This window comes from Lathyrus oleraceus, chromosome 5, assembly GCF_024323335.1.
Source record: "Lathyrus oleraceus cultivar Zhongwan6 chromosome 5, CAAS_Psat_ZW6_1.0, whole genome shotgun sequence".
Taxonomy (NCBI): Eukaryota; Viridiplantae; Streptophyta; class Magnoliopsida; order Fabales; family Fabaceae; genus Lathyrus; species Lathyrus oleraceus.
In genome coordinates, this window is record NC_066583.1 from 556454776 (window position 1) to 556481655 (window position 26880).

The following is a 26880-nucleotide window of genomic DNA, read 5'->3' on the forward strand; positions in this document are numbered from 1 at the left end:
GTCAAAATTGAGGAGGACAAAGATGTACACCGTGAAGAAACCGAGGTAGTTCATCCGCCTTCAAACGATGATCTCCCTCAAGCTTGGAAGTCTTCCAAAGACCATCCAATAGACAACATTCTCGGGGACATCTCAAAGGGTGTAACAACTCGATCTAAGCTAAGTAATTTCTGTTATCACTTCGCTTTCGTTTCGCAGATGGAACCTAAAAACCCTAAAGAAGCCCTACTCGATGAGCACTGGTTTTTATCAATGCAGAAGGAACTTAATCAGTTCACCAGAAATGAGGTTTGGGACCTCGTCCCTCCTCCGCGAGATCATCGAGTAATCGGCACCCGATGGGTGTTTAGGAACAAGCTGGACGAAAACGGGGTAATAACCCGTAATAAGGCGCGTTTAGTCGCGCAAGGGTATAACCAAGAGGAAGGCATCGACTATGAGGAAACTTATGCGCCGGTTGCCCGACTCGAGGCTATACGCCTTCTCCTTGCTTTCGCTTGTGCGAAAGACTTTAAGCTATTCCAAATGGATGTTAAGAGTGCGTTCCTTAACGGTCACATAAATGAAGAGGTTTATGTCGCACAACCTCCGGGTTTCGAATCCCATGAGTATCCTGATCATGTTTATAAACTAAAAAGAGCTCTGTATGGCCTCAAACAAGCTCCTAGAGCTTGGTATGAGAGACTAAGCAAATTCTTACTCGATCAAAAATACTCAAGAGGAAAGGTTGACACAACCCTCTTCATTAAATGTCAAGGAAAGCACTTGATATTAGTGCAAATTTATGTAGATGATATCATATTTGGATCTACTAACATGAATCTTGTGAGAGAGTTTTCTGACCTTATGCAGGGCGAATTCGAGATGAGTATGATGGGGGAGCTCACATACTTTCTCGGTCTGCAAATTAAACAGCTCAAAGAAGGAACTTTTGTGAGCCAGACAAAGTACTGTTTGGACCTTATCAAGAGATTTGACATGGCAAAAGCTAAGGCCATAGACACCCCCATGCCTACGTGTACCAACTTGAACAAAGATGAAGACGGTAAGGAAGTAGATGTAAAACGGTATAGAGGTATGATTGGTTCACTCCTTTATCTTACTGCTTCTCGTCCCGATATTATGTTTAGCGTATGCATGTGTGCAAGATATCAATCATGTCCCAAGGAATCCCATTTAAAAGCCGTCAAACGAATACTTCGATACCTATCCGGTACTCCGAAGTATGAACTGTGGTATTCCAAAGGTAATGATTGTTCTTTGGTAGGTTTTTCCGATTCTGACTTTGCCGGTTGCAAATCGGATAGGAAGAGCACCAGTGGCACTTGTCACTTATTTTCAAACTCTTTGGTCAGTTGGCATAGCAAGAAACAGGTTTCTGTTGCTTTGTCAACCGCCGAAGCGGAATACGCTGCCGCCGGTACTTGTTGTGCCCAAATCCTATGGATTAAGCAACAACTATTGGATTTTAACCTCAAACTTGAACGTATTCCCATTTTTTGTGACAATACAAGTGCCATTAACCTAACCAAGAATCCTGTGCTACATTCTCGCACCAAACATATCGAAATACGACACCACTTTCTTCGGGATCATGTAGAAAAAGGTGACATTGTGTTTGAACATGTCAATACTGAAAATCAACTAGCGGACATTTTCACAAAGCCGCTAGCCACTGAACCTTTCTTTCATATCCGCCGAGAACTTGGCATTCTCGATATTTCGGAACGGGCACTATAATCTGCTGTTTTACCTAATTCCATATAAGACTTTAATCTTGTACTTCTAACAAATCTATGTTGTTGTAAGCACAAGTCTACCGTTCACTAAGTCACTCCGGCATTGAGGTGATACTGTTCCTCTCTTTCTCTCTCTGCAAAATCTCATGACTACAATAGTTTTATCTCATAATGATGTTGTTTATATATATCTATATGATCTCTCTCTTTGGATGTTTATTGCTGTATGAATTGTTAATTATGCATCAAACCTGTCATCGCATGTGCCAAATAGTGAAAAATTGAAATTTGGACTGTATGAGTCGACCGCAGCAGGGTTATGGTCGACGCACGCTTAAATAATTTCTGCATTTTCTCAAAAACCAAACAGTATGCGTCGACGCATACAGGGCTATGGTCGACGCATCGCTCGAAAATTTCGCTTTTCTGCAGAAAAATTTAAATCGTTTTTCATGCATTCCCATTCAAAAATCATCATTAAGTGTGCATTTACATTCCATCACCTTTCAAAGTACCCACTACTTTGTAACTTGCATCTACCTAGTGGCTATTGTTCCTTGATCTTCCATCTTCCCAAAACCCTAACCTTTCCACTATAAATTGGGAGAAACCTCTCTCTAGCAGAATCACTCTCAAAACCCTTCTTAAACCTTCTCTCTATACCCAAACACTTAGTTTCAAACTTGCTCAAATGGCTTCCACATCACGCAGACCTTCCGGCAAGAGATCCCGAGAATCATCCGCCGCATCTCTCCCCATATCTGCTGTATCACTCGTTCCACCCGCTCGCGTCGAAGTCTTCAACAGAGATATCAGCAAAAGAGGCATTGTGCAACAACATGCGTTCTACAAACTTACCGCTGAACGCATGCACCTTCCTGAAGTCCTGGCTCTGCTGCAGCATCAGGGCTTTATCAACTTCTTGGAATGTAATACTAAATACAGTGAAGACCTTGTTCGAGTGTTCTATGCCGGCCTTCATGACAACTTTCGCGGGCACAAGTTTCACTCTAGAATTGGCCCGACAAAGGTACCGCTTAAATCAAATATCTGGAACCAATATTTTGATATGTCTGTTGATAAAGCTGAAAACCCTCTACCTGAGGTAACTGACTCTCACCACATAGATGGCTACGAGTTTAAGAGTGCATTGAATAACATGCTGAGACGACCCTATCCTGATCAGTCTGTGAACAGTGACGCGTTTCCACGAACTGTCACTGCTGGAAAGCTGAAAGCCGGAGAAAGGATTCTTCAGTGGGTTGTCTCTCGAATCCTACGACCAAAGAAGGGCGGTCTCTCCAGAGTCGAACCGGCCGAGGTTCATCTGATTTACATTCTGAAAAATAAGATGAAAATCAACTGGCCGTACTACATTGCCAGTAGAATGTTTGGGCTACGTGATTTCGGACGAGGAACGGCTCTTGCCTACGGATCCTTCATTCAAGAGGTCCTGACTGCAGCCAACGTTAATCATCCGTCTTTCCCGTACACTTCCATCTCATCTGACAAAGAATTCAACACAAAAACTATGTCTATGATGGGATATCTTTGGTGCAATGAGCGGAGAATGTATAAGTTTATTCGAAGAGCGAATGTTCCTGCAGATGATGACAGTGATGAAAGCGAAGAACAAGAAGATGAAGAAGAAAATGAAGAAGAAGAAGCCAGGCACGATTTTGATCACAATGGTGGAGATGATAGTCCTCCACCCGTTGACACTCATGACTACTCCGGCTCCGCTTGGGTTCAGCAGTCGCATACAAATGAAGATGTTCCACGCTGGGGTGGCTGGGGTGAATGGCAACATACGGGCTGGTCAACTCAACGTCAATTTTACCAGCCGTATCACCAAGATGAGGAAGAATCTCCTCCGTCCCCTCCACAACAAGCAGATTCTTCAGAACTGTTGGATATGATGCACAATATGCAGATCGCTCAACAGTCCTTCATGCAAGCTCAAGATGAGCGCTATGCTTACATCAACGAGCAACTTCAAGCCCAAAATGAGCGTCTCGACTCCTTCTCTACAAGCATGAATGACCGGTTTGCAACCTTTTCGGCTTCATTTGAACTTCAAGAAAAGTCAATCGACGAGAGTCTCAAGCATCTGAACGGTGTCACCGAATACCTATCATCTCTGGCTGACCCTTACAAAAACCCGGGCATTTGTTATCATCCAGGACACCGCCACTAGGACATAGACATTCACATGCACTTTGTAGTTTGATTGTTATTTTGAATGTATTTCTATGTTTTACTTGTTCTTAATAAATGACTATTGCTCAGAAATGACATTGGTGTGTTATTATTATCTGTTTATGTTATTTCCTGTGAAATTTCCTTGTTATCTTGAATAATCACTCTGTCTCTCTTTTTGATGTTGTCAAAGGGGGAGAAAAGGGCACAAAGCAGGCAGACAAAAATGCCCACAACTAACAGTCGATTTCTGCAGATAGCCTTAGATTACAAAAGAAAGGGGGGGGGTGCAAAATGTGTCAATACCGCATGCTGTTTGTCACGTTGATTTATACAGGTTGTCATCATCAAAAAGGGGGAGTATGTAAAGACAAAGAGTCAGACAACATACGATCGCAAGTTTCGATGATGACAAAAGACCATCATGCACGTCTACAAACAAATGCAACACATTACCCATCATATCCTTTTCTACGTTTGTCTAAACCTATTATAATGATTAAAAACATATGTGGACAAAGTGTGATCATGACGAAATGCATGAAAATCACAAAACACAGTTTTATGCAGATTTGAAGGCCTTGAGTCGACCATAGGGGTCAGCTCAAAGCTCACGGGTCAGCGCAAAGCTCAGCTAAACTGAAGATTGGTCAGCGCATGCTTCTTTGCGTCGACCATAAGGGTCGGCGCATAACTCACGGGTTAGCGCAAAAATCCCTTGAGTCGACCAGAGGTCAGCGCATAGCATAATGATGCTATCCTGGGTCAGCGCATGGAACCATGGGTCGACCATAGGGGTCGGCGCATCACTCACGGCTCAGCGCACGCCGACCTATGGTCGACCGCTCGTGCGTAAACTCAGTTTTCTGAGTTATTTCCACTGTTTGAAATTCTGTTAATTTTGATTGGTTTGTCAGTTACTATATATAGAAGTCAAAACAATTTTATTAACCAACATTTGCTAATTTGAGTTCAAGTGTTCAAGGAAACAAGAAAGAGTGAAAAAGGTGTCCAAGACTCATCATCTTCATCTTCAACATTTCACAACATATCATCTGCACACAATTACTTTTGATGTGGTTCGTGATCGATTAAAGGTGATAAGGTTCGAAGTTGTGATCGAAGAATCAAGTTCGAGTTGAAGCTTGTGGCAGGTTCTTTCTTGAATAAAACCGTTAGGGTTTTGTCCTCCAATACGGGTTTGTGTTTGGGGGTTTTTGGATGAATCGCTTCATCAATATTCAGCCGAGCGAAGGTGATTGAGAAGAGGAAGTCTTCATCAGTCTAGTAGCGGATTCGGTGACATTGTAGTGAAGGATTCAGGTTCGATTCGTTGTGTTTGAGATCAGCCGAGCCGAGGGATTGAAGAACGGAAGATTATTCAACAAAGGGGCTGGAATCGGAGGTCTAGCAACAACGATCGAAGGTCTTGATTCATCTTGAATCAAGGAGCAAGGATAGGAAGCATCATTCAGCACATTGGAAGTTCTGTTGTTTACATGCTTTGCAATCCTTGTATAAACGATTAAATTTCACAGGTGATATCTAATTAATCATCTCAATTTTAATTTTAGAATTGAGGGCAGACGTACCCCGAAGCGAGGACGGTGGGGGAACTGCCTCATCAAATCTCTGTCTTCTTTAATTTTCTGCATAAGTGCTTTTCAGCTTAAAAATTAAGTGATTTTAGTTTAAGCAATTTTACCAAACGTTGATATAAGTTGAGTAAGAAATTAAAACTGCTGTTTGAATACAAAGTACAATAATATATTGTACTAGATAAATTTGAATTACTTACTCAACTCAAATATCTCTTGGAGTGTATGCACACCAAGTGTTTGTGAATTTGCATAAGCCAAAGTTGTCTTAAGTTTGCACTCAGTTTAATTTGGTATTTTGGATCATTGGAACTAGGCTTGCTAGTTAGTGAAATATATCAATTGAGTGTGCAAATAGTGTAGTGATTAGTATTTCATTTTATCTCTAATCCATTAGCTTAACGCATATCTGGTTTTCCAATAACGGTTCGTTTTAGACTAAAATTTTCCTCGGCCGCTTCCGCATTCAAAACAAATTTTCAAAACCAATTTTCTTTCAAATTGGTAGCGCCGACTCAAGTTTTTAATTGGGATCTATTCAACCCCCCCCCCCCCCTTCTAGATCCGTGCCATAGTCTAACAGACCTCAACATGAAAGTTGTTTGGATTATCATTTAGAGTAACTTTGCGCTTGGAATCATTTTCATATGATAAACATTGCAGGAGATAGGGCCTAGGGGACCCCAGTTTTGATCAGATGAATTCCTCTTATCAACCACCATTAACCAACTTGCTAGCTTGCAATTCTCTTGACTTTTGAGACTCATGGGAGATCATATATGCACAAGATTATGAGATTTTAAATACCCCTTGAAATATTTGATCAATTGTTGAAGAAACTTGGTGAAGAAGTTACACAAGATACCCAGATGCATTAGGGTTTCCAAGGCAAACCAATTGCAAACTCTTGAAGGATTCTTGATCATAATACCATGTAAAGATCATAGGGACTCATATATGATTACTAGAGCCATTGTGGATCATTTCTTGGTTGAGCTCTTAGCAATGAGGGTCTTAAACCCTATATGTGAGCTTGATAAATCAAAGGTGGTCATGTGCCCTACCTACAAAAGAGTTAGACAAATGCAAAGACATATTTTTTTGGTATTTTGGTTAGTAAAGATAATAAAATAACAAGTATGATACAAACACATGGTGCTTGGTGATCTCTCCCAATACAAACCCAATGGGTAAGGGGTAAGGAGGATGCCAAGGTATGATCCCAATGCCAATGCATATGATGAGATAACATGAGGGATCTTAGGGTCAAAATTGGGGTCTTACACTCCTGAATCCACATCATTGGACCAGAGCACACCAAAATCTCTACTAATCACTATATAGTAACTCTTCACTAATTCCTCATTAGAATTAGCTACTCTTCACCAAAATTGGGGTCTTACACTCCTGAATCCACACCATCAGACCAGAGCATACCAAAACTGAACCGAAGTTTATACACCATGATGCATGATTTTCAACAATGACATGCAAACAAACATAGGCATAATTGGCCCTCCATCTGACCATGCACATCACCACTATGACAATTCAACAATTTCAATAGGCACCATTCATAAATGCATATCATGTCCACACCAATATCATACACCAACGATACATAGATCAAATAATCAACACGTCAACACGAATTAATCTATATCATAATTAATTAATTCTTTATTAGTAATCATACGTATACAATTATCCTCCTAATACCTCACCATAGGGTAGTACTACACATTAGCATTCTAACGCTTCAAATCGTGCCTCCAATGGAGTCACATAGCTAAGTTATGGTTAAAACAATAATTGAACTAATCAATTGCAGTAACTAACCAATCAATTGAAACAGAGGACATATCGATTGACACAGAGGACCGATCAATTTTCCTCAGCTCTTTGTCTTCATTTTTTTCCCTTCATTTTTCTAAGGAACCAATCGATTGCCATGGGGGACCAATCGGTTGTTCCAATGTTTCTGTCCTAATTATTTTCGATTTTGAAGAGGAACCAATTGACTGCTTCCCCTTGTCAATCAATTACTCACCTCTATTTTTCAAGAAATCTCACATTTCAGCAGTTTTAATCACTTTTAAACCCCACCCAAACATGCCCTAATATACCTAAATAGCTTATTTCAAAAAGCTAATTTTATACACCAATTATCTTCTATTACCACATCATATACACCAATTAACATGCAATTTTCACCAATCTTTGCATCAACAACTATTTTACCATGAGAATGATCTCATGTTCATCATCACTAATGTAACACATCAATCATCAATCTCATGATTAGAATTATTCAAATAGGATTCATTAATTCCACAACATACACTCGATGATAACAACACACAATCAATTCACAACAAGAATCATAAAATGTTCATAATCATAAATCAAGTTTTTCAAACACAACAATGAAGAAAGAAAACCTAGAGGAGGGTGAGGATTCCTCTCTACCCCATCATGCAATACACCCATACAAGAGCAATCTCCCCCTTACCTTATATTTTCAGTAAGCAAGCTCTTCTCCAATGGTTTTCCTTTCCTCCGCTAGCTCTAAGGTTCTCCTCTTGCCTCTTTCTCAAGTTCTCTGAAAATTATATGAAACTTAACTCTCCCTCACATTTTAGAATATATACCTAGGATTTTCTACACAATCCCTTTTAATTACCTCACTAGCTCCCAACGCTTTTAATTCACACTATCACCCCCAAACTCTCATTATTATATTTTTCTGATTAAATTATTAAACTCATACAAATAATAAATTTAATTTTTCACTCAATTACCTATTTTATCATCATTTAATTATTATCATATTATTTAAATCAAATAGAATTATTCTAAATCCCGATAAACTCAATAAATCCACATTTATTCCAATAATTCACATATTAACCAATAATCAAATAATTTCATTATATAATAAAACATGAATAATTCATTGAGCATCATAAAATAAAATAAATCATAAATTAGGGTGTTACAACTCTCTCATACTTAAAGAATTTTTGCCCTCGAAAATTACCTTAAGGAAACAACTTTGAATAAGACTCTCTCATTCGACTCTCCAGCCTCAACGTCACACTTCCATCATCAGGTCCTCACCACACCACCTTCACCAATGCAATCTCCTTGCCTCTCAAGTTCTCCACTTTGCGATCCTCTACTCTGAAGAGAGACGTCTCCACTGTCAAGTTCTCTCTAACTTGCACATCATCCACCTGAATCACATGAGATGAATCGGGAATATACCTCCTCAACTAAGACACATGAAAGGCATCATGAAGATTCGAAAGAATTGACAGTAACACAACTATGTAAACCACTTCTCCTACTCGCTTCATAATCTGGTACAGACAAATAAAATACGGCGTGAGCTTTCGAGACTTCAAAGCTCGACCAACACCAATTATCAAAGTAACTCACAAAATCACACGATCTCCCTCCTGGAACTCAATTGCTTTCCTCCTCATATCATGGTAACTATTTTGGCGACTCTGTGACTCTCTCATCTTCTCTTGGATCATCTTGATCTTCTCAAAGGTTTGCTGAACAATCTCAAGTCCAAGCACAACACTCTCACCTGATTCATACAAATACAAAGGTGTCCTACATCTTCTACCATAATAAACCTCAAACAACACAATTCCATTACTATAATGGAAATTATTGTTGTAGGTGAACTTAATCAGTGGCAAGTTGCTATCCCAAGAACCTCCTTATTCTAGCACACAAGCCCTCAGCAGATCCTCTAAGGATTAGATGATTATCTCTATTTGACCATCTGTCTGCGGATGATAGGCAGAACTCAACTTCATCTTAGTACCCAAAGCTTCTTGCAAACTCTGCCAAAACCTCAATGTAAACCTCATGTCTCTATCTGAAATAATGCTCGATAGAATACCATGCAGGCTAACAATCTTCTTAATATACAACTCGGTTAACTTCTGCAAAGGATAACTTATCTTAATTAGAATGAAATGAGTCGATTTAGTCAGTCTATCAACAATAACCTAAATGGAATCACATCCCTTTCGTCGTCTTCAGAAAACTTGACACAAAATCCATGGAAATGTTATCCCACTTCCACTCGGGAATACTCAACAGTTGCATCAGACCCAACGACTTCTGATGTTCGGTCTTCGACTTCTGACAAGTCAAACAAGCATAAACAAACTCAGCTACTTCCTCCTTCATTCCTGGCCACAAAAGCAATTTCTTCAAGTCGTGATACATCTTAGTGGCACCAAGATGAATACTCAGACCAATTCTATGACCTTCCTCTAGAATACTCTTCTTAAGCTCTAACACATCTGGTACACAAACCTTGTCTCTCAACCTCATCACACCATTCTCATAGATCCTAAAGTCACCTCATTTACCTTGATTGATTAACAGAAGTCGATCAACCAATCCCAAATCAACTTTCTGACTTTCTCCGATCTCTTCAAGGATAACACTAGTCGACCTCAACTTGCCCAACTTCACACTATTGTGAGTCTCTTCACATACCAAACTCTCTTCACAAGACACATACCAAACATAAGCCCGACCCTTCTGAGTCAACTGAGTCAAAGGCAATGCTAACTTCTAAAATCCTTCAATAAACTTCTTGTAATAAAAAGCCAAACCAAGAAAACTTATAATCTTTGTAACAAACTTCGGAGTCTCTCGCTGCAACAAAACATATATCTTTGATGGATCAACAACAATACCACCACTCGAAATCACGTGACCAAGGAAACTCACTTCTTACAACCAGAACTCGAACTTGGACAACTTCGTATACAACTTCTTCTCTTTCAAGGTTTGCAACAAAATTCTCATATGCCCTGCATGCTCTTTATCAGAATTCAAATATATCAAGATGTAATCAATGAACACAATAACAAACTGATATAAGTACTGATGGAATATTTTATTCATATACTCCATGAATACTCCATGCACATTAGACATCCCAAATAGAATCACTGAATACTCATAATGACCATACCTCATTCGGTTTCCAGTCTTTCGAATATCTTATGGTTTCACATGAGCATATATACCACAAATAAACCAAAAAAAAGGTGAGAATACACTCAAATAGGTTAACAATGTAAAACAAAGCAAGGGTTGGAAAATCATATAATCATTAGGTACACACACTATTCACAATAATTCATTAATTACATAAAGTATTCTTAACCAATCAATAACATCGTCAATAATCAATAACATATGCAAACATGTATGCAAGAACTCCACAACTGACTCATTATGCATATGGTACCATTTATGGACAACACAAGTCCATCTCGCTCCCGAATTCCCACCTTAGAACCAAAGCACATCAATTCGCTACTTTCACCATAAGTAACATTTCACTGATTCTCATATGGAACCAGTTACTCGCTCCTGAATCCACACTATCGGACCAGAGCACACCAAAAAGCGCTACTAATCCTCATATAGCAACGCTTCACTAATTCCTTATTGGAATTAGCTACTCGCTCCTGAATCCACACCATCGGACCAGAGCACACCAAAATTGAATCGAATTTCATATACCATGATACATGATTTTCAACAATGATATGCAAATAGACATATACGCAAGTGGCCCTCCATCTAACCGTGCATATCACCACTGATTCCAATTCAACAATTCCAATAGTCATATATTCATACATATAATATCTCCAAATTATCACCATTGATAAATGCATATCATGTCCACACCAATATCATACACCAACAATATATAGATTAAATAATCAACACCTCAACAAGAATTAATCTTTATCATAATTAATTAATTCATCATTACTAATCATACATATACAATTATCCTACTAAGACCTTACCATAGGGTAGTATTACGTGTTATCTTTCCAACGCTTCAAACTGCACCTCCATCGGAGTCACGTAGCTCAAGTTATAGTTAAAACAACAAGTGAACCAATAAATTGTTATAACAAACCAATCGATTGATGTAGCGGACCTCGATTAACACAGAGGATCAATCGATTATCCTCAACTCTCTGTCTTCATTTTTTCATTTTTTTAAGGAACCAATTAATTTCCCTGGTAGACCAATCGATTGTTCCAATGTTTTTGTGCAATATTTTTTTGGTTTTGAAGACGAACCAATTGATTGCTTCCCCTTGTCAATCGATTACTCACTACTATTTTTCCAGAAATCTCACGTTTCAGCAATATTTAATCACTTTTAAACCCCACCCGAACATTCCCTAACATACCTAAACAACTTATTTTGAAAATCTAATTTTATACACTAATTATCTTCTATTACCACATCAAATACACCAATTAACATGCATTTTTCACCAATCTTTGCATCAACAACTATTTTACCATGAGAATTATCCCATGTTCATCATCACTAATGTAACATATCAATCATCAATCTCATGATCAAAATTGTTCACATAAGATTCATTAATTCCACAAATTACACTCGATAATAACAAAACACAATCAATTCACAACAAGAAACATCAAATGTTCATAATCATAAATCAAGTTTTGCAAACACAATAATGGAGAAAGAAAACCTAGATAAGAGTGAGGATTTCTCTCTACCCCATCATGCAATACACCACTACAAGAGCAATATCCCCCATTACCTTAGATTTTCAACATGCAAGCTTTTTTTCAATAGTTTTCCTCTCCTCCGCTAGCTCTAGGGTTCTCCTCTTGCCTCTTTCTTAAGTTCTCTAAGAATTGAATGAAACCTAACTCACCTTTTAGAATATATACCTAGGGTTTTCTACACAATCCCTTTTAATTACCTCATTAGCTCCCAACACTTTTTTATGATTAAATTATTAAACTCATACTAATAATAAATTTCATTTTCCACCCAATCTCCTATTTTCTCATCACTTAACTATTATACTATTATTTATATCAAATAGAATTATTCTAAATTCGGATAAACTCAATAAATCCATATTTATTCCAATAATTCACATATTCATCAAGAATCACATAATTTTATTATATAATAAAACGTGAATAATTCACTGAGTATCATAAAACAAAATAACCAAAAATTAGGGTGTTACATTGAGCAATGTGAAGTTTAATGAAAACTAGTATTTTGTGTTAACATGGTGTGATTTGAAGTGATATATTTTACCATGTGAAATAATGTTATAAATATGTTTCTTTGATCGATCACCTTAGAAATAGATAAAATTTGGTTAAGGGTTGAGATATTAATTAACAAACAGATTAGTCACTTTAGAGATAAGGGACTATGACCATGGGGGAAATTAGAAGATGCAAAAAGACATGCTTTAATGTTATTGTGAGACCTCGAGAGTTGTTCCATTGACTTATTGCACATGCCTTGATGTTGTAGATATACACCACTATATCTCTTTCTGCCTCATCTGTCACAAAAGATCTCATCTGCCACACACAAAATATCAACACCACTAGATGGATCATTACCTAACATGCCTTTTACTATTGATTTAACTTCTTTATCTTCACTTATATTTTGATGTATTCAACCTGAATTTGTGTTAAACTACTATTATTGTTACCATCTTGCTCATGGCTATTCACATATTTTTTAAGAAAGCATCAATTTAAGTAATCACATGGACCAATACTCTTACTTTTACATCACTTGCTACTATTTGACTATAAATAATTGTATATAACAATAGTTCACACAACGTGTTTTTTGGCACTGTTGTCAGGGATTATATTGATAACACTTTGATTCTGTAAAAATCTTATGAAAAGTACATTAAAGCTTTTGACATTTTCTTTCTTCTAGTTACACGACATGTCTATGTGTGATGCATGCACAAGTTGCTAACTCTTTGGGGGAAATGGTACTATGACATTTCAAGATACTGGTCACTTACTAGGAATTCCTCCACCTAATCTTGTTTTTGGTAACTTTAAAGGATACTATGAAGATCCATTTGAAGAAGTACCACTGAAAGAGGAAGGAGTCATTTCAAAAAATGATATTATTGGCATAACCAATGATAGAGCAATGAGCATAAAGGATTATGATGTATATGATCTTAATGCCATGAATGCAAGGTTTAAAAGACCAAAGATCATTATGGTATAGTTTGAATTCAAGCCTATGATGCTTCAAATGCTGCAAGCAATATGCCAATATTCAGGAGCTACCAATGAAAATCCACATTTGTACTTGAGGAAATTCTTGGAAGTAGCTAGCAACTTCAAAATACCTGGAATTATTGATGATGCTTTCAGACTAAGTCTATTTCCATACTCTCTAAGAGATAGATCCAAAAGCTGGTTGAACTCCTTAGAAACCAGTTCCATATCCACATGGAATACCTTTGTTGAAATTTCTTTAGCTAAGTACTTTCCTCTTGGCAAGAATTCCAAGATGAGTAATTAGATTAATTCATTTAGAAAATAAGATGACGAGTCTTTGTTTGATGCTTGTAAAAGATTTAAGGAATTGTTAAGGAAATGTCTTTGCCATGGGATACTAATCTGCATTCAGTTGGAAACATTTTACAATGGATTGGTATCATCCTCAAGAAACATGTTGGATGCATCCTCTAGTAGAGGTTTTCTATCTAAGTTATATGAAGAAGGATACAAATTTATTGAAAGTATTACTTCCAACACATACCAATGGCCAATTACTAGAACGAGCACTAGAGTTATTCCAAAGAAGCCACCTGGTGTCTGTGAGGTCACCAAAACCAAAACCTTAGATGATCAAGTGACTCAAAGACACCAAATGATACAAATGATGAGTATTTGTTTAATTCTTGGGAAATATTCAAGGAATTATTAAGGCAATGTCTTCACCATGGGATACCAATATGAATTCAGTTGGAAACATTTCACAATGGATTGGTACCATCCTCAAGAAACATGTTGGATACATCCTCTAATAGATATTTTCTATCTAAGTTTCATGAATAAGGTTACAAATTTATTGAAAGTAGTATTTCCAATACCTACCAATGACCAGTTACTAAAGCAGGCACTATAGATGTTCCAAAGAAGCTAGCTGGCGTCCATGAGATCACTGAGTTCTGATACGCTAGCTGTCAAGCCAGTCAAAGTGGTTATTGATGCCAATGTTGTTGGATGTGTTTATTATGGGGAGCTCTTTTGTTTGAAGAGTGTTCAGCTAATCTATTTCTTGTGAAATATGTGGGAAACAACAAATATAACAACCCCTACAATAACACTTACAACTCAGGATAGTGTAATCACCCTAATTTCTCATGGAGTAACACCCAAAATCAACTAAAGCCCAAACACCACAAATTCCCCTGGTTTTTCTACACCAAATCATATTGTGGCCATTCAAGGAAACAACCACTTGGAGAAAAATATGAAGTCCTTTATACAAGAAACTAAGAACTAGTTTGAAGCTCAAGGTGTAAGTATCAAAAACTTGGAAGACCCCTTGCTTGACTTGGAGTGTCCTTGGACCCATGGACCTTGTGGACACTTTGATTTTCCTTTTCTATTGTCGAACTTTTGAGCTTGTGCTTTTGTTCCTCTGATTTATGCCTCTTGCTTATTGCATTCATATGCTTAGGCTTAGCACACATTTACACACACATGGCTTTCTCTTGGGCTACCTAACAATGAGACATATGACATTACACTTTGCACCTGTATGTACTTCTCTTGGGCTACCTAATAATGAGACCTTAGTCTAGTTTTTGTATGATCATTCATCTTTGTTTGTTCATCAATCCTATTCCCTTTGATTTAGCTTGACCAAATTCCATTTGATCAACTAGATTCTACAACCTTGCACATATTCCCTTTGTCTTTGTTAAGTGACCATAAGCCCCTTAGTCACTTGAGGGGACTTGCCTATGTTTCTTTGGAGCTTCATATTCCCTAATAAGTTCAAGACTCTCAGTGGATCACAATTGCTTTCCTCAGCAAGATATCAGTCATCTGCCTAAACAACTTGTCAGCTATTGACTAAGGTTGAATGCCATGAGCCTTAAGCAATAGAAAATGATGAGAGGGAATCTGTCCTACCCTTGTCTAGGATACTTCTATATATAGGATGTAGTCCTTAGATACCCAGAGTATTCGTTTATATTCATAGACTTTAGTGCAATCCCAATCAATTCACTGTCAAGTCTGCAAATAGCTTTGTGGCTTCTTTGATCTCTTTTTGGTTTAAAAACCATTGCAATCAATTTCTTTTAGGTTGAAACCTTCATGTTTATTCCCACTTTGTTTTGGGTTGTCACCTTCATGGTTATTCCCACTTTCTTTTGGGTTGAAATCTTCATAGTTATTTCAACTTTCTTTTGGCTTGACACCTTCACGGTTATTCCCTTGGGTTGACACTTTCATGGTTATTCCCACTTTCCCCTAGGTTGACACCTTCATGGTTATCCACATTTTCCTTTTGGGTTGACACCTTCATGGTTATTCCCCTGAGTTAACACCTTCATGGTTATTCCAACTTTCCTTGGGTTGACACCTTCATGGTTATTCCCCCTTTATTTTTGGGATGACACCTTCATGGTTATTCCTTTTTTCTTGGTTTAAACACCATACCTTACCATGTTTGACCCAATGCTTTGGTAAGAACCTTGTCATATGAGTCTCAGGCTTTGACAAGTTCCTATTTTCCTTTCCTTACCATGTTATACCCAGTGCTTTGGTAAGACCCTTGTCATGTTAAACCTAGTGATTTGACAAGTTCCCGCTTTATTTACTTACCATATTAGTCCTAGTGCTTTACTAAGCCCCTTTTTCTTTTGGTTTAAACACCACCCCAATCATCTTCTTTTTCAGTCTTTGTTTTCCGAACTAGGGAGCTCTGACTTTCTTATTGCACTATGATAATACCTAGGCACGAGGATGCAAGTCCTTAGCGTGCACCTTTCTCCATCCTTCTTTCCTCTCCCCCTTTTCTTTCTCTATTTCTCCAAACAACGAGGCTATAAATTTCTAATTTAACCATGAGAATACGTAGGCATGAGGGCCACAATCCTCCTCAAGCACCCTTTTTCTAACCCATTTTATTTTTTGCGGGTACATGAAGATAACAACACCCATCCAAGCAAGAGCATTCAAAACGGTTCCCATGGAGTACCATGGACGTGATGGGTGTTAATAAATTCCCTTTGCATAACCGACTTCCTTACCCATTTCTCTGTTTCCCCTTGGGTTTTATCGATATTCTCCCTTCCCTCTTTTAGGATAAATAAAGTTCGGTGGCTACTATATTGTATCTTCGAGCATGCGATGTATTCAGAAATAATTTGTGTAGCTTCAATTGGAGACTCTGATGGGGATGATATTGCAACCTAGTTGCTAGAAGGAGTCGAGCCAAGTTTTGTTTGCTTTCTTGTTTTCCTGCTTTTAGTCTTTATGTTGTTTATTGCATACTTTATTGCTTTAGATTTTCATTTTTTTGCTAACCATGTTCTGGATATTATTGCGATGCTCTCTGTGGGTTAGGGATGATGTTCCAAGAGATGAGATCTATACCCGAGCTCGGGCATAAATACAGGATTAGTATCTTGACTATAATCGTGGAAGCCTACTTGGAGTCAGTCCTCGTTTATGGTTAACATGATACGTCACACCTAGAGTAGATCATTTTGAGAGTATCGTTGTCCGACGAGTCATTTGTTTCAGACAATGGTTTCTCAAATAGGGATCCATGACTCTAGGGACCTTGTTAAGGTTACCTTTGAATATTAGTTCACACCTGTGAGTGGGATATTGGGTTCTTTTGCAGGAAACCAAGACCCTGCATACCTTTGTTCCCATGTAACATCAAACTTTTGAACCTGTGCAGAGTAGTATTTACCGTTTATCCAGAACATATGGAACTAATGAATCCATGATACTTTCATTATCATTACATCATATTTAAATTAATTTTTAGCATGTGCATTTTCAGGAGACCATCAGTTTGTCACTTAAGGTAGTTCGTTCAGTTAGGGAGAAGTTTGACCGAAGGAATACATATCAGTGCCATACCTAATTTTTAACCCTAAGATCCCACATCTCATTTGTATTTTTGCATACAAGTAAGGTCACATTTTGGTCATTCCCTTTATCCATCTTTGGGTTTACTTTTGTAGGAAACACCAAGCACCTCTTTGATGGTGTTTTACCTTTATGTTTATTTGATTCATTGCTTATCTAATCACTAATCAAAATACCAAAAATATGTCTTGTTTCCATTAAGTTTATTATGCAAGGTAGGGCTTTTCAAATCAAGAGCATCTCAAAGTTTAGTTGCCTACTTCTCAAGGAAAGTCAAAGGTTCATGTGTTTATTTCCATGCCTTCTTCAATAAGCAACTTAAAACTTTGAGAAATTTAATCAAGATACAATCAAGAACACCTTATCTTGAGTTCATATGATCACTCATGTGCTTTGAAATGCAAGGAAAGTCTAAGTACACAAGCTTGTTCCAAATGGTTTGACCTAAAAGTCAATAATTTGAAGTCAAAGTTACAAGGATCACAACTCCTTCAATTCTCAACATTTTTGAATGCCTATTTTTGCATATGACTATTCTCAACATAGTCTACAACTTTTCTTTACATTATAAGAGCCAATTATTCTTGGAGGATCATCAAAAGTTTGGAGACATTATAGGTCATTTGTGGACTTAATGAACTTTGACCTATTTTCAAGTGACTTTTCCCCATCTTTAAAATATTATAACTTCTTCTCTTTTCAACATATGAGGCTGTCTCTTTTTGCACAATGTCATTTGTGACTCCCTCTACAAGTTTGCTTCAAGGATCAAGGTCAGAATATATTTGGAAGGCCATGGAATTCATTGGGACATTATAGGTCATTTTCAGCCATGAAGCACTCCAATTTTTCTAAGTTATGTGACCAGTTTTTCATGCCAACTTCAACATGCCATAAATTTGTGCCCAAACATCCAAATGCAACCTTTCTTGGCACATTGTAATCTTGGCCATGATGTTAACACATTGCGAAAAGAATGGGATCAAAAAGACTCTTGAGTAGGATGCCCCATTGAGTTGAACATGGTGACTTGGAACTGAAGAAATCACTATTGCCCGAAATTTGAACATGAATAATCTCAATTCCAAGTCAAATTAGCAAGTGTTTTGGACCTAAACATGTTTTAACAAGTCTCCAGAAGTTAATTGACCCTTGAAATGCATCATTTGGCTGAGTTTTGATGAGTTTCAAGTCACACTATTCACACATTCAGATCAAATTTGTTTTACACGAATTATGCATCATTTCACACGCATTTGGATCAAAACACATTCCCCATAAATAGAGGAAGCTATTGCCTTCATTTGCAAGCTTTGGAAAGCCAAGAAACCCTTATTGCAACTTAAATTTTTTCCAGAAAATTCAACTATCATGTTTTGAGTTTCAGCTTGTTTCAATCTAATTTCTTGATTCCATTAGCACCTTCGTCATCCTCTGAAACGTTTGCAATAATTCCCAAGCTTTGAGACCTCCTGAAGTGCTCTAACCAGATGGAGCTTCATCAACTTCTAATCACCATCTGGACAAGGTATTTTTGAGCATCATTTAAACTCAAACAAGTTACCACAATGTAGTCATTCACTCTCTGATGTTTTCCTCTAACTTATCTAATATTGATTGATCATGTTTATCATTTAATTTTGTTTTCCGTGGCTTGCTTGTTTCTGAAACTTCTATGAAATTCCCTTTGCTCAGTTTACATAAATGAATTTGGAGTATAAGGTTGAATTCAGGATGAGAAGAGGATCACAATGGTGGTGGTCCCGTGTCATGAATTTACCAAACGATGAAACTCGGGTGAGAGCTCACCGGAGAAGACGATCAGAGCTTTCTTAGATTGTCTGATTTTGGACGTTGGCAGAATGAAAAGTTTTGATTGGTTGAATTTAAATTGGATCCTGTGTTTGACTTGTAGCGCGTTCCACCATGCATCCTTACCTTTGGAGTGTTAGATCTGCCACGTCAATTAATGAGGCGTGATCCAACGCTCCCTGTTTTTTTTGTTTTTTTTCTTTTATTATTTTTAATTACTTTTTCTTTAAAAATTCATAGTAATTTCATTTTTATCCAAAAAATCCCAAAATAATTTCTAAAATTCTCTTTTATTTTTCTTCATCTGATTTTTATTTCTCCATAATTTATTTAACTGATTTTCTATTTTTAATGAATTTTCTCTTTTCTCCTTTATTTTAATTGGTTAAAAATTACTTTTATGCATTATTTAATTATGAAAATTTTATTATATGTTTCTTATTTTATTTTCAACGTTCCATAATTTTCTTGGCCATTTATTTTGGGTTTTGAAGGACTTTATGGATTTTCCATTTTATTTCGATTTTAAAATTCATTTAAAAATACCTTGGATGCATTTTTATTTCATTTAATTGCATTTTATATTTGTGTGACCTTATGAACTTCTGTTGGCCTTGGATCATGTTGGTTTTGACTTCAAGTCTCATCAAACTCAATGGATCTTGGGTGTTGATGGGGTGGAAACCCTAATCCACCAAAAATGATGATTGATTTTGGTGATGACTTGATCAAATTTTTTTATCCAATTTGGGTGTGACTTATCTTGTCTCCTTCTTCTTCGTCTCCTTCTTTTCCTTTTGATCAATTGGATGGTTTGTGTCCATCTTGTTCATGATGTGTGGATTGGTACTTGATGAACTTTCATCATTTCAAACCTACCTTCTAAGTGATCATGGATTATTTAAGGTACTTCTGATTGATGCATAAGTTTGTCCTAAGTGTCATGAAGTGTGGATTGAAGTAATGAAGCATTCTCCTAGCCTTGGTGCTTGATCATCACCCTTTTTTTCTTGCGTGACATGGCTTTAGGAGAATGATTTATATATCATTTCTCTAGCATTTATTAACACAAACATTATTATTGACCGGCCTCAGATAGTTGTGAATTCTACATAAGTCCAATTACGATTGCTTAACATAGTACTAAATTTGTCCTGAAAGCAAAGACATTTTTTATAAGAGAGATTGTAAGTCTCCTATTCCTCATGGTATTGTGTGAAAATGTTGCTCATTTTTCATTTGCGAGAGCTATTGGCATACTTGTTGATTTTATCCAAGTTGGAGCCCTTTTCACAAATGATGTATAGGTTCATATTTTTATGCTTGTGAGTGGATAGTTGAGTGTTATCCAAAAAATGCCAAAACATCTTTTCATCTTCACTAACATCCTTTATTAGCCTTTCACTTGATTTAACTTCTATTTCAATGTCATTTACTTTATGCCTTTATTTTATGTTATTTACTTTATACTTTATGTTTAGCATTTCATATCATATTGTTTGTGATTATGTCATTTTGTTCTTTGTCCATTTGGACCTTTCTTTTATATCATTATAAATAAGACACTAATAAGGGAAAAACAAAAAAAAAACTTGTTTCTCCTAACTCATGGACTTGTGGTTACTATCCTTGGAATCATTGTGGAGTTATGGACTTTGAATAAGGATCTTGACCTTTGCTTTGGGACTTGTGACTTACCTTGGAATTCATCTGATACCTATGACTTTGGACTACTCTATGAATACTTGGTTTCATCTGATACATGGATTATCATTTGCTTATTTTGGCTTGCTTGAGACTTAATCCAAATGGGGAATTCTTGCTTAACTTATGTTATAAAGCTTGCTATCTCCTGGTTAGATCTTTCCTCCCTAGCTTTTACTTTATGCTTTAGGATAGTCTCTTCCTCTCCTCCCTTTCTTAAATTTTCAAATCTTCTTGATTTCAAACTTGAATCATTTTTCTCAATAAACCTTGACTTTTGTCAAGTGATTTTCAAAACCTTTTCCCAATAAATGATAATTCATCTTAGGCATATTTAGACCTATTCAAAAGACTAAAAAAGTGCATAACTCATTCAAACCATTTTGTGCACTTTTCCTTTTAAAACTTTTCTCAAGGTATTAGACATGAGTCATTTCCATAGTTGAGATATAATTCTCATATCCCCATAGTATTGATGATAATTCTTTTCCATTTGTGAGAGCTAGTGGCATACTTGTTGATCCTTATCCAAGTTGGAATCCTTTTCCTAATGATGCAAAGTTCTCATACTTGTGGGTGACTAGTTGAGTATTCTCCTTAAAATGACAAAATGTCTTTTCCATAAAAAATGAATCAAAACAAACTCCCTTTGTTATTTTTACCATGGACTACAAGGTTTTGATCCTCCATTGCACTTTGTTGGCACGTAGGCATGAGACTTCAAAAGTCTTGGCAAACATAAAAATAAGGAAAATATACTTATTTCCCATCTCTCCAATCTTTTAACAAACAACACCCCTTTTCAAACCAAAATGTACATATTTTCAAAGAGGTTCCCATGGAGTACCATGGATGTTTAGGGTGCTAATACCTTCCATTTGCATAACTAACCCCCGGACCCCTGTTCTCTTTTTATTAATTTTATTTTAAAAACTTCTTTGGGTTTTGTTAGTACTTTTTCCCTTTTCCTTTGGAAACAATAAAAGTGCGGTGGTGACTCTTGCTTTGCGAGTTAAGTTAATCAATAGCTTAATCTCAAAATATTTACCGCTACAAAAAAGTGGTGACTCTGTTAGGGAGTAGTCTCTAGTGGGTTAATCCTATCTTTATTATTTTTGTATATATTATATTTGCCGTTGTTTGTTATTGTTTGTTCTATATGATGCTTGGTGATCTATGTGTGGTGAGATTAGTCCTATACCTGGACTTGAGAGCTCTTATGATAGGAGGGTGATATAGTCATGTTTGACTTACGTGGAGTTAATCCTTAATAAGCAGACTTGAGATCCCCCGCTCAGTGGAGGCCCCTTTGGGATTACTGATGTCATACGAGTAGTCGTAGTTGGTATTACTTTTTTCGACCTGGGAGCCCGAGAAGTCGAGGACCTTAGAACCCTTAAACCATATTGGCCTTTTTAGGATACAGTGTCGTGGCTATTCAGGTGTAGATTTGAATTAGTTGTTACATGATACTACGCTCGGATGAGTTTCTCTTTAGAATATTATTGGTTGATGAGTAGTCGTTTAAGCCTGCAATGTCCAAAAGATGGAATTACAACTATGGAAACTTTTTAGAACCTTGTTATATAGGTGATTATATCCTTAGTACATATATTGTGGGTTGGTTCTTACCCTTGGCTCCATGCTCGTGACTCCGAACCTTTGGACCTTGTTTGTGTGCCTTGTGTGATATTGTTTGTGATTGTTGCATCATGCACTCATGGCGTTCACAAGAAGTTTACTCAATTTTCAAGGAACTTAGAGACTCTTGTTGCAAACATCGTAGATATTTTGATCATGGATATTGGAAGGAGGAATACTCGGAAATATAGTTTCAGATGTCCCGATCTCATGGAATTAAGGAATCTAGCATATTTCATCGATGATCCTAAGGGTTTCAACGACCATTTTGGAATACTTTTATATGTTCTATCTATCGATGTTGAGGATGGTCTTCTCTGTACTTTGGTTCAGTTCTATGATCACGTTTACTGGTGCTTCACTTTCCCTGATTATCAGTTGTTGGCTACCATGGAGGGGTATGCTTATCTTTTGGGTATACTAGTTTCTAATAGAGTTCCTTTTAGTGGGGTGGAAGGAATTCTTGAATCTTGGGTTATTTTTGAAGCCAATCATCTGAGAAAGTCTGGCATAGATGCCAATCTCACTGTCAAAAGGGTACCAGAGGGCTGACTTCAAAGTTTCTATTGGAAAAAGCCTTTTCTTTTACTAATGCTAATAACATGGTGGCATTCGAGACTGTTCTGGCCTTACTCATCTATGGTTTGGTCTTGTTTTCTAACATCGACAATTTTGTCGATATTAATGCTATGAGGATCTTTTTGATTAGGAATCCGATTCCAACTCTGCTCGGTGATACTTATTTCTCCATTCATCATAGGACTTCTAAAGGGGGTGGAACTATTGTCTGTTGGGTGCCTTTACTGTACAAGTGGTTTATTTCGCACTTGCCGTAGTCTCATATCTTCCAAGAAAACAAGTATTATTTAAGGTGGTCTCAAAGACTTATGTCTCTCACCACCGATGACATTACTTGGTACTCTTCTATTTATGACGACGTCGAGATTATTGATAGTTATAGGGATTTCTCTAATGTTTATCTTCTTGGTACACAAGGGGGAATCAACTACAATCCGGCTTTGGCAAGACCTTAACTCGGGTTTGCTATGAAGGACAACCCTAATAACACTTTGTTAGAAGGTTTATTTTTCCAATAAGGGAAAGACACTCAAGGGTTGAAAGCTAGGATGGTGCATGCTTGGCACAATATTCATAGGAAATGAAAAGGTGAGCTTAGATTGAGGAATTGTGTAGCTTTGGAGCCTTACACTAGTTGGGTGAAGAAGAGAGCAAAGGAATTCAAGATGCCATACGCTTATGAAATACCTATGTCCTTAGTAATGGTCAAATCTCCCACTATTAAAGGCATAGAGGAGTTGCAAGAGGATTTGGATAGGATGAAGTAAGAGAGGGATGATTGGGAAGACAAATTTCACACCTCACACCTTGAGAAAGTAGAATTGGAGAAGCAGCTAAAGGAAAAGGACGACTTGATAGAATTACTCGAGCAACGTGTTGTGAAGAGATCAAGAGGACAAGGGGATTTATTTTCCTCTAATAGTTCATCATCTACTCATCTTCCTACTTCCGGCGTTTGGAAAGGCATTGTAAACCAACTCATGATAGAGAAGGATGTTATAAAAAGTAGCTACGAAAGAGAGATCAAAAGACTTCGCAAGAAGAGTCAGCTTGGAGTTGGGTCATCATCGGACATGATTCCATAGATCTAGCTTCTCTCCGTTTATGATCATTGAAATTATACTTCTGATTGTAATCCTTTATATTATTAATAAAATGAGATTTTTAGTACATTGAAAGGTATTATTCTTATGTTTTCAACTTATGTCTTAAAGTTCCTTGAAAAAAAATTACATTCCCGTTTGCATTTGCATATCATGCATCATGTTGCATCTTGGTCTTGCTTTGAGAAAGTTCACCAGGGGTCTTATTTCTTTCTTGGTCTTCATTCAGACAAGCTGTCTCATGGGTACAATACTCGAGCTAATAAGTTGAAAAAGATGGAATGCCTAGAGCAAGAGAATCATGAAATACGTGAAGAGGTGACAACATTGAGGGACGGTTATGAGAGGGTTACTGCTATAATGGAAGCTTTGACAGCTGTTCAGAATCAGCCACCTCCTCCTCAGACTCCGTAGAGGACCGTGATTTCTGAAATTGTCTCTACGCCCATCTCTGTGGCTCCCGTTAGTGCTCCGTAGCACCACATGTCTTCTAGTTTCCCTTTGGGCATGACTCTTAACTTTGTGCCTGAGGGGTACCAACCTGTTGTTGAAGTGGTTCAACCTGTGATATCAGTACCACCTCCCGTGGTTCACACTGTTCCTTATGTTGAAGAACCTATTTTTCACGCTGACCAAAACAAAACCGTTGGTGTTTATGAAAGAATGGACGAGTTCCAAGACCAGTTTCAGGCTATGCAGAAAGAGATTCATGCTTTGAGGGGGAAAGATCTATTTAGAAAAAATGCTCATGATCTGTGTTTGGTTCCTAATGTGAAGATTCCGCATAAATTCAAGGTTCCGAATTTCAAAAATTACAAAGGAAACTCTTGTCTTCTGAGTCATCTGATGATGTACGCTCGTAAGATGTCGACTCAGACTGACAACCATGAATTATTGATCCACTACTTTCAAGATAGTTTGACTGGGGCTGCTCTGAAGTGGTATATGGGGCTTGACAGTACTCAAATCTGAATGTTCAATGACCTAGGTGAGGCTTTTGTTCGCCAATACAAATATAATGTCGACATGGCACCAGACATGGATCAACTCTGTGCTATGTCCCGTAAGGAAAAATAAACGTTCAAGGAATACGCATAGAGATGGCATGAGATTGATGCATATGTTAGTCCTTCATTGGAGGAAAAGGAAATGACAAAGTTATTTCTGAAGACGTTGAGTCCATTCTATTACGACCGGATGGTTGCAAGTGTGCCTAGTGACTTTACTGAAATGGTAAATATAGGTCTGGGATTAGAAGAAGGTATTCGTGAAGAATAGTTTAAAGAAGGTGGTTCATCTGATGGGTCCAAAAGATATGGGAATTGTTTACACAAGAAGAAGGAACACAATGCAAACACTATCTCGCAAGAGAAACGTAGGAGGCGTCCGAGGAACAGTCAATGTCATCAACATGTGGTGTCTGTAACTCCAGTTATTAATTATGCTCCAATTGTTCAAGTAGCACCGAGTTATCAACCGCGTTTCTAGCAACGCACAAATTAACAGAATCCTTCCCAGATGCCATACAATTTGACCCAATTCCAATGACTTATACATAGTTGTTTCCTTTTTTAATTCAGAAGAATTTGGTGCACGCAAGAATTCCACCGGCTATTCTGAAAGAGCTTCTGTGGTGGTATAAACTTGACCAACATTGTGCATTCCACCAAGGAGCACCTGACTATGATATTGAGAATTGTTTCGCTTTAAAGGTTGAGGTAAGAAGGTTAATGCAAAGTGGTATTTCGTCATTTCAAGATTCTAATCCCAATGTACAAGCTAATCCACTGCCCAAACATGGCAATACAACTGTGAATATGGTCGAAGGATGTCCAGGAAAGTATCGAGTTTTTGACGTCAATCTAATCAGAAGATCCTTGGTTGAAATGCACGCTACTTTATGTGAATTGAGCTATTATGAGCATGACCATGCTTCTTGTTATGTTTGTTCCAGAAATCCCAGAGGGTGTGTTGTTGTGAAAATAGACTTACAAGAAATACTGGATCAAAACCTTATTCAGGTTAGAAGGGATGGAAACGAAGACGAGCATGAGGTGAACGTCATAGTTCCCTGTTTTAATCTCCCAGAAACGGTTGTGATTGCATATGATGGTCAAAAGACTGTTGTTTCTCTATTGGTTATTCGTTTGGCGGGTCTTGTGCCTTACGAGTCTGATAAAGCAGTGACTTATAAGTATAATGCTACTATGGTAGAAGACGACAAATAAGTGCCTATTCCTACTTTTCCATCCGTTGTGAACATTGCGATGTAAGTGGTGTGACCCGAAGTGGTCTGATATTTGTTGTTGCGGTTCCTAAGAGGACTGAAGATGTGGTCATAGAGAAACGAAGTCAAGAGAAAACTCATGTTGTACAAGCCGACCAATCCAGTATTGTGAATCAGAATATTGATCAAGATTAGGTGCTAAAATTGATAAAGAATAATGATTTCAATATGGTGGACCAGTTGTTGCACACTCCGTC

At 37.4% G+C, this 26880-nt stretch overlaps 1 protein-coding gene across 1 annotated transcript in view; it reads left to right on the plus strand.

Moving 5' to 3' along the window:
* Positions 1 to 24810, plus strand: part of LOC127082032 (metal-nicotianamine transporter YSL3) — a 35893-nt gene extending 11083 nt beyond the window's left edge. The window contains exon 6 of the mRNA XM_051022256.1: positions 24626 to 24810. Coding sequence (XP_050878213.1) covers positions 24626 to 24810 — 185 coding nt within the window. The remainder of the gene's footprint in view (positions 1 to 24625) is intronic.
* The last annotated feature ends 2070 nt before the right edge of the window (positions 24811 to 26880 follow it).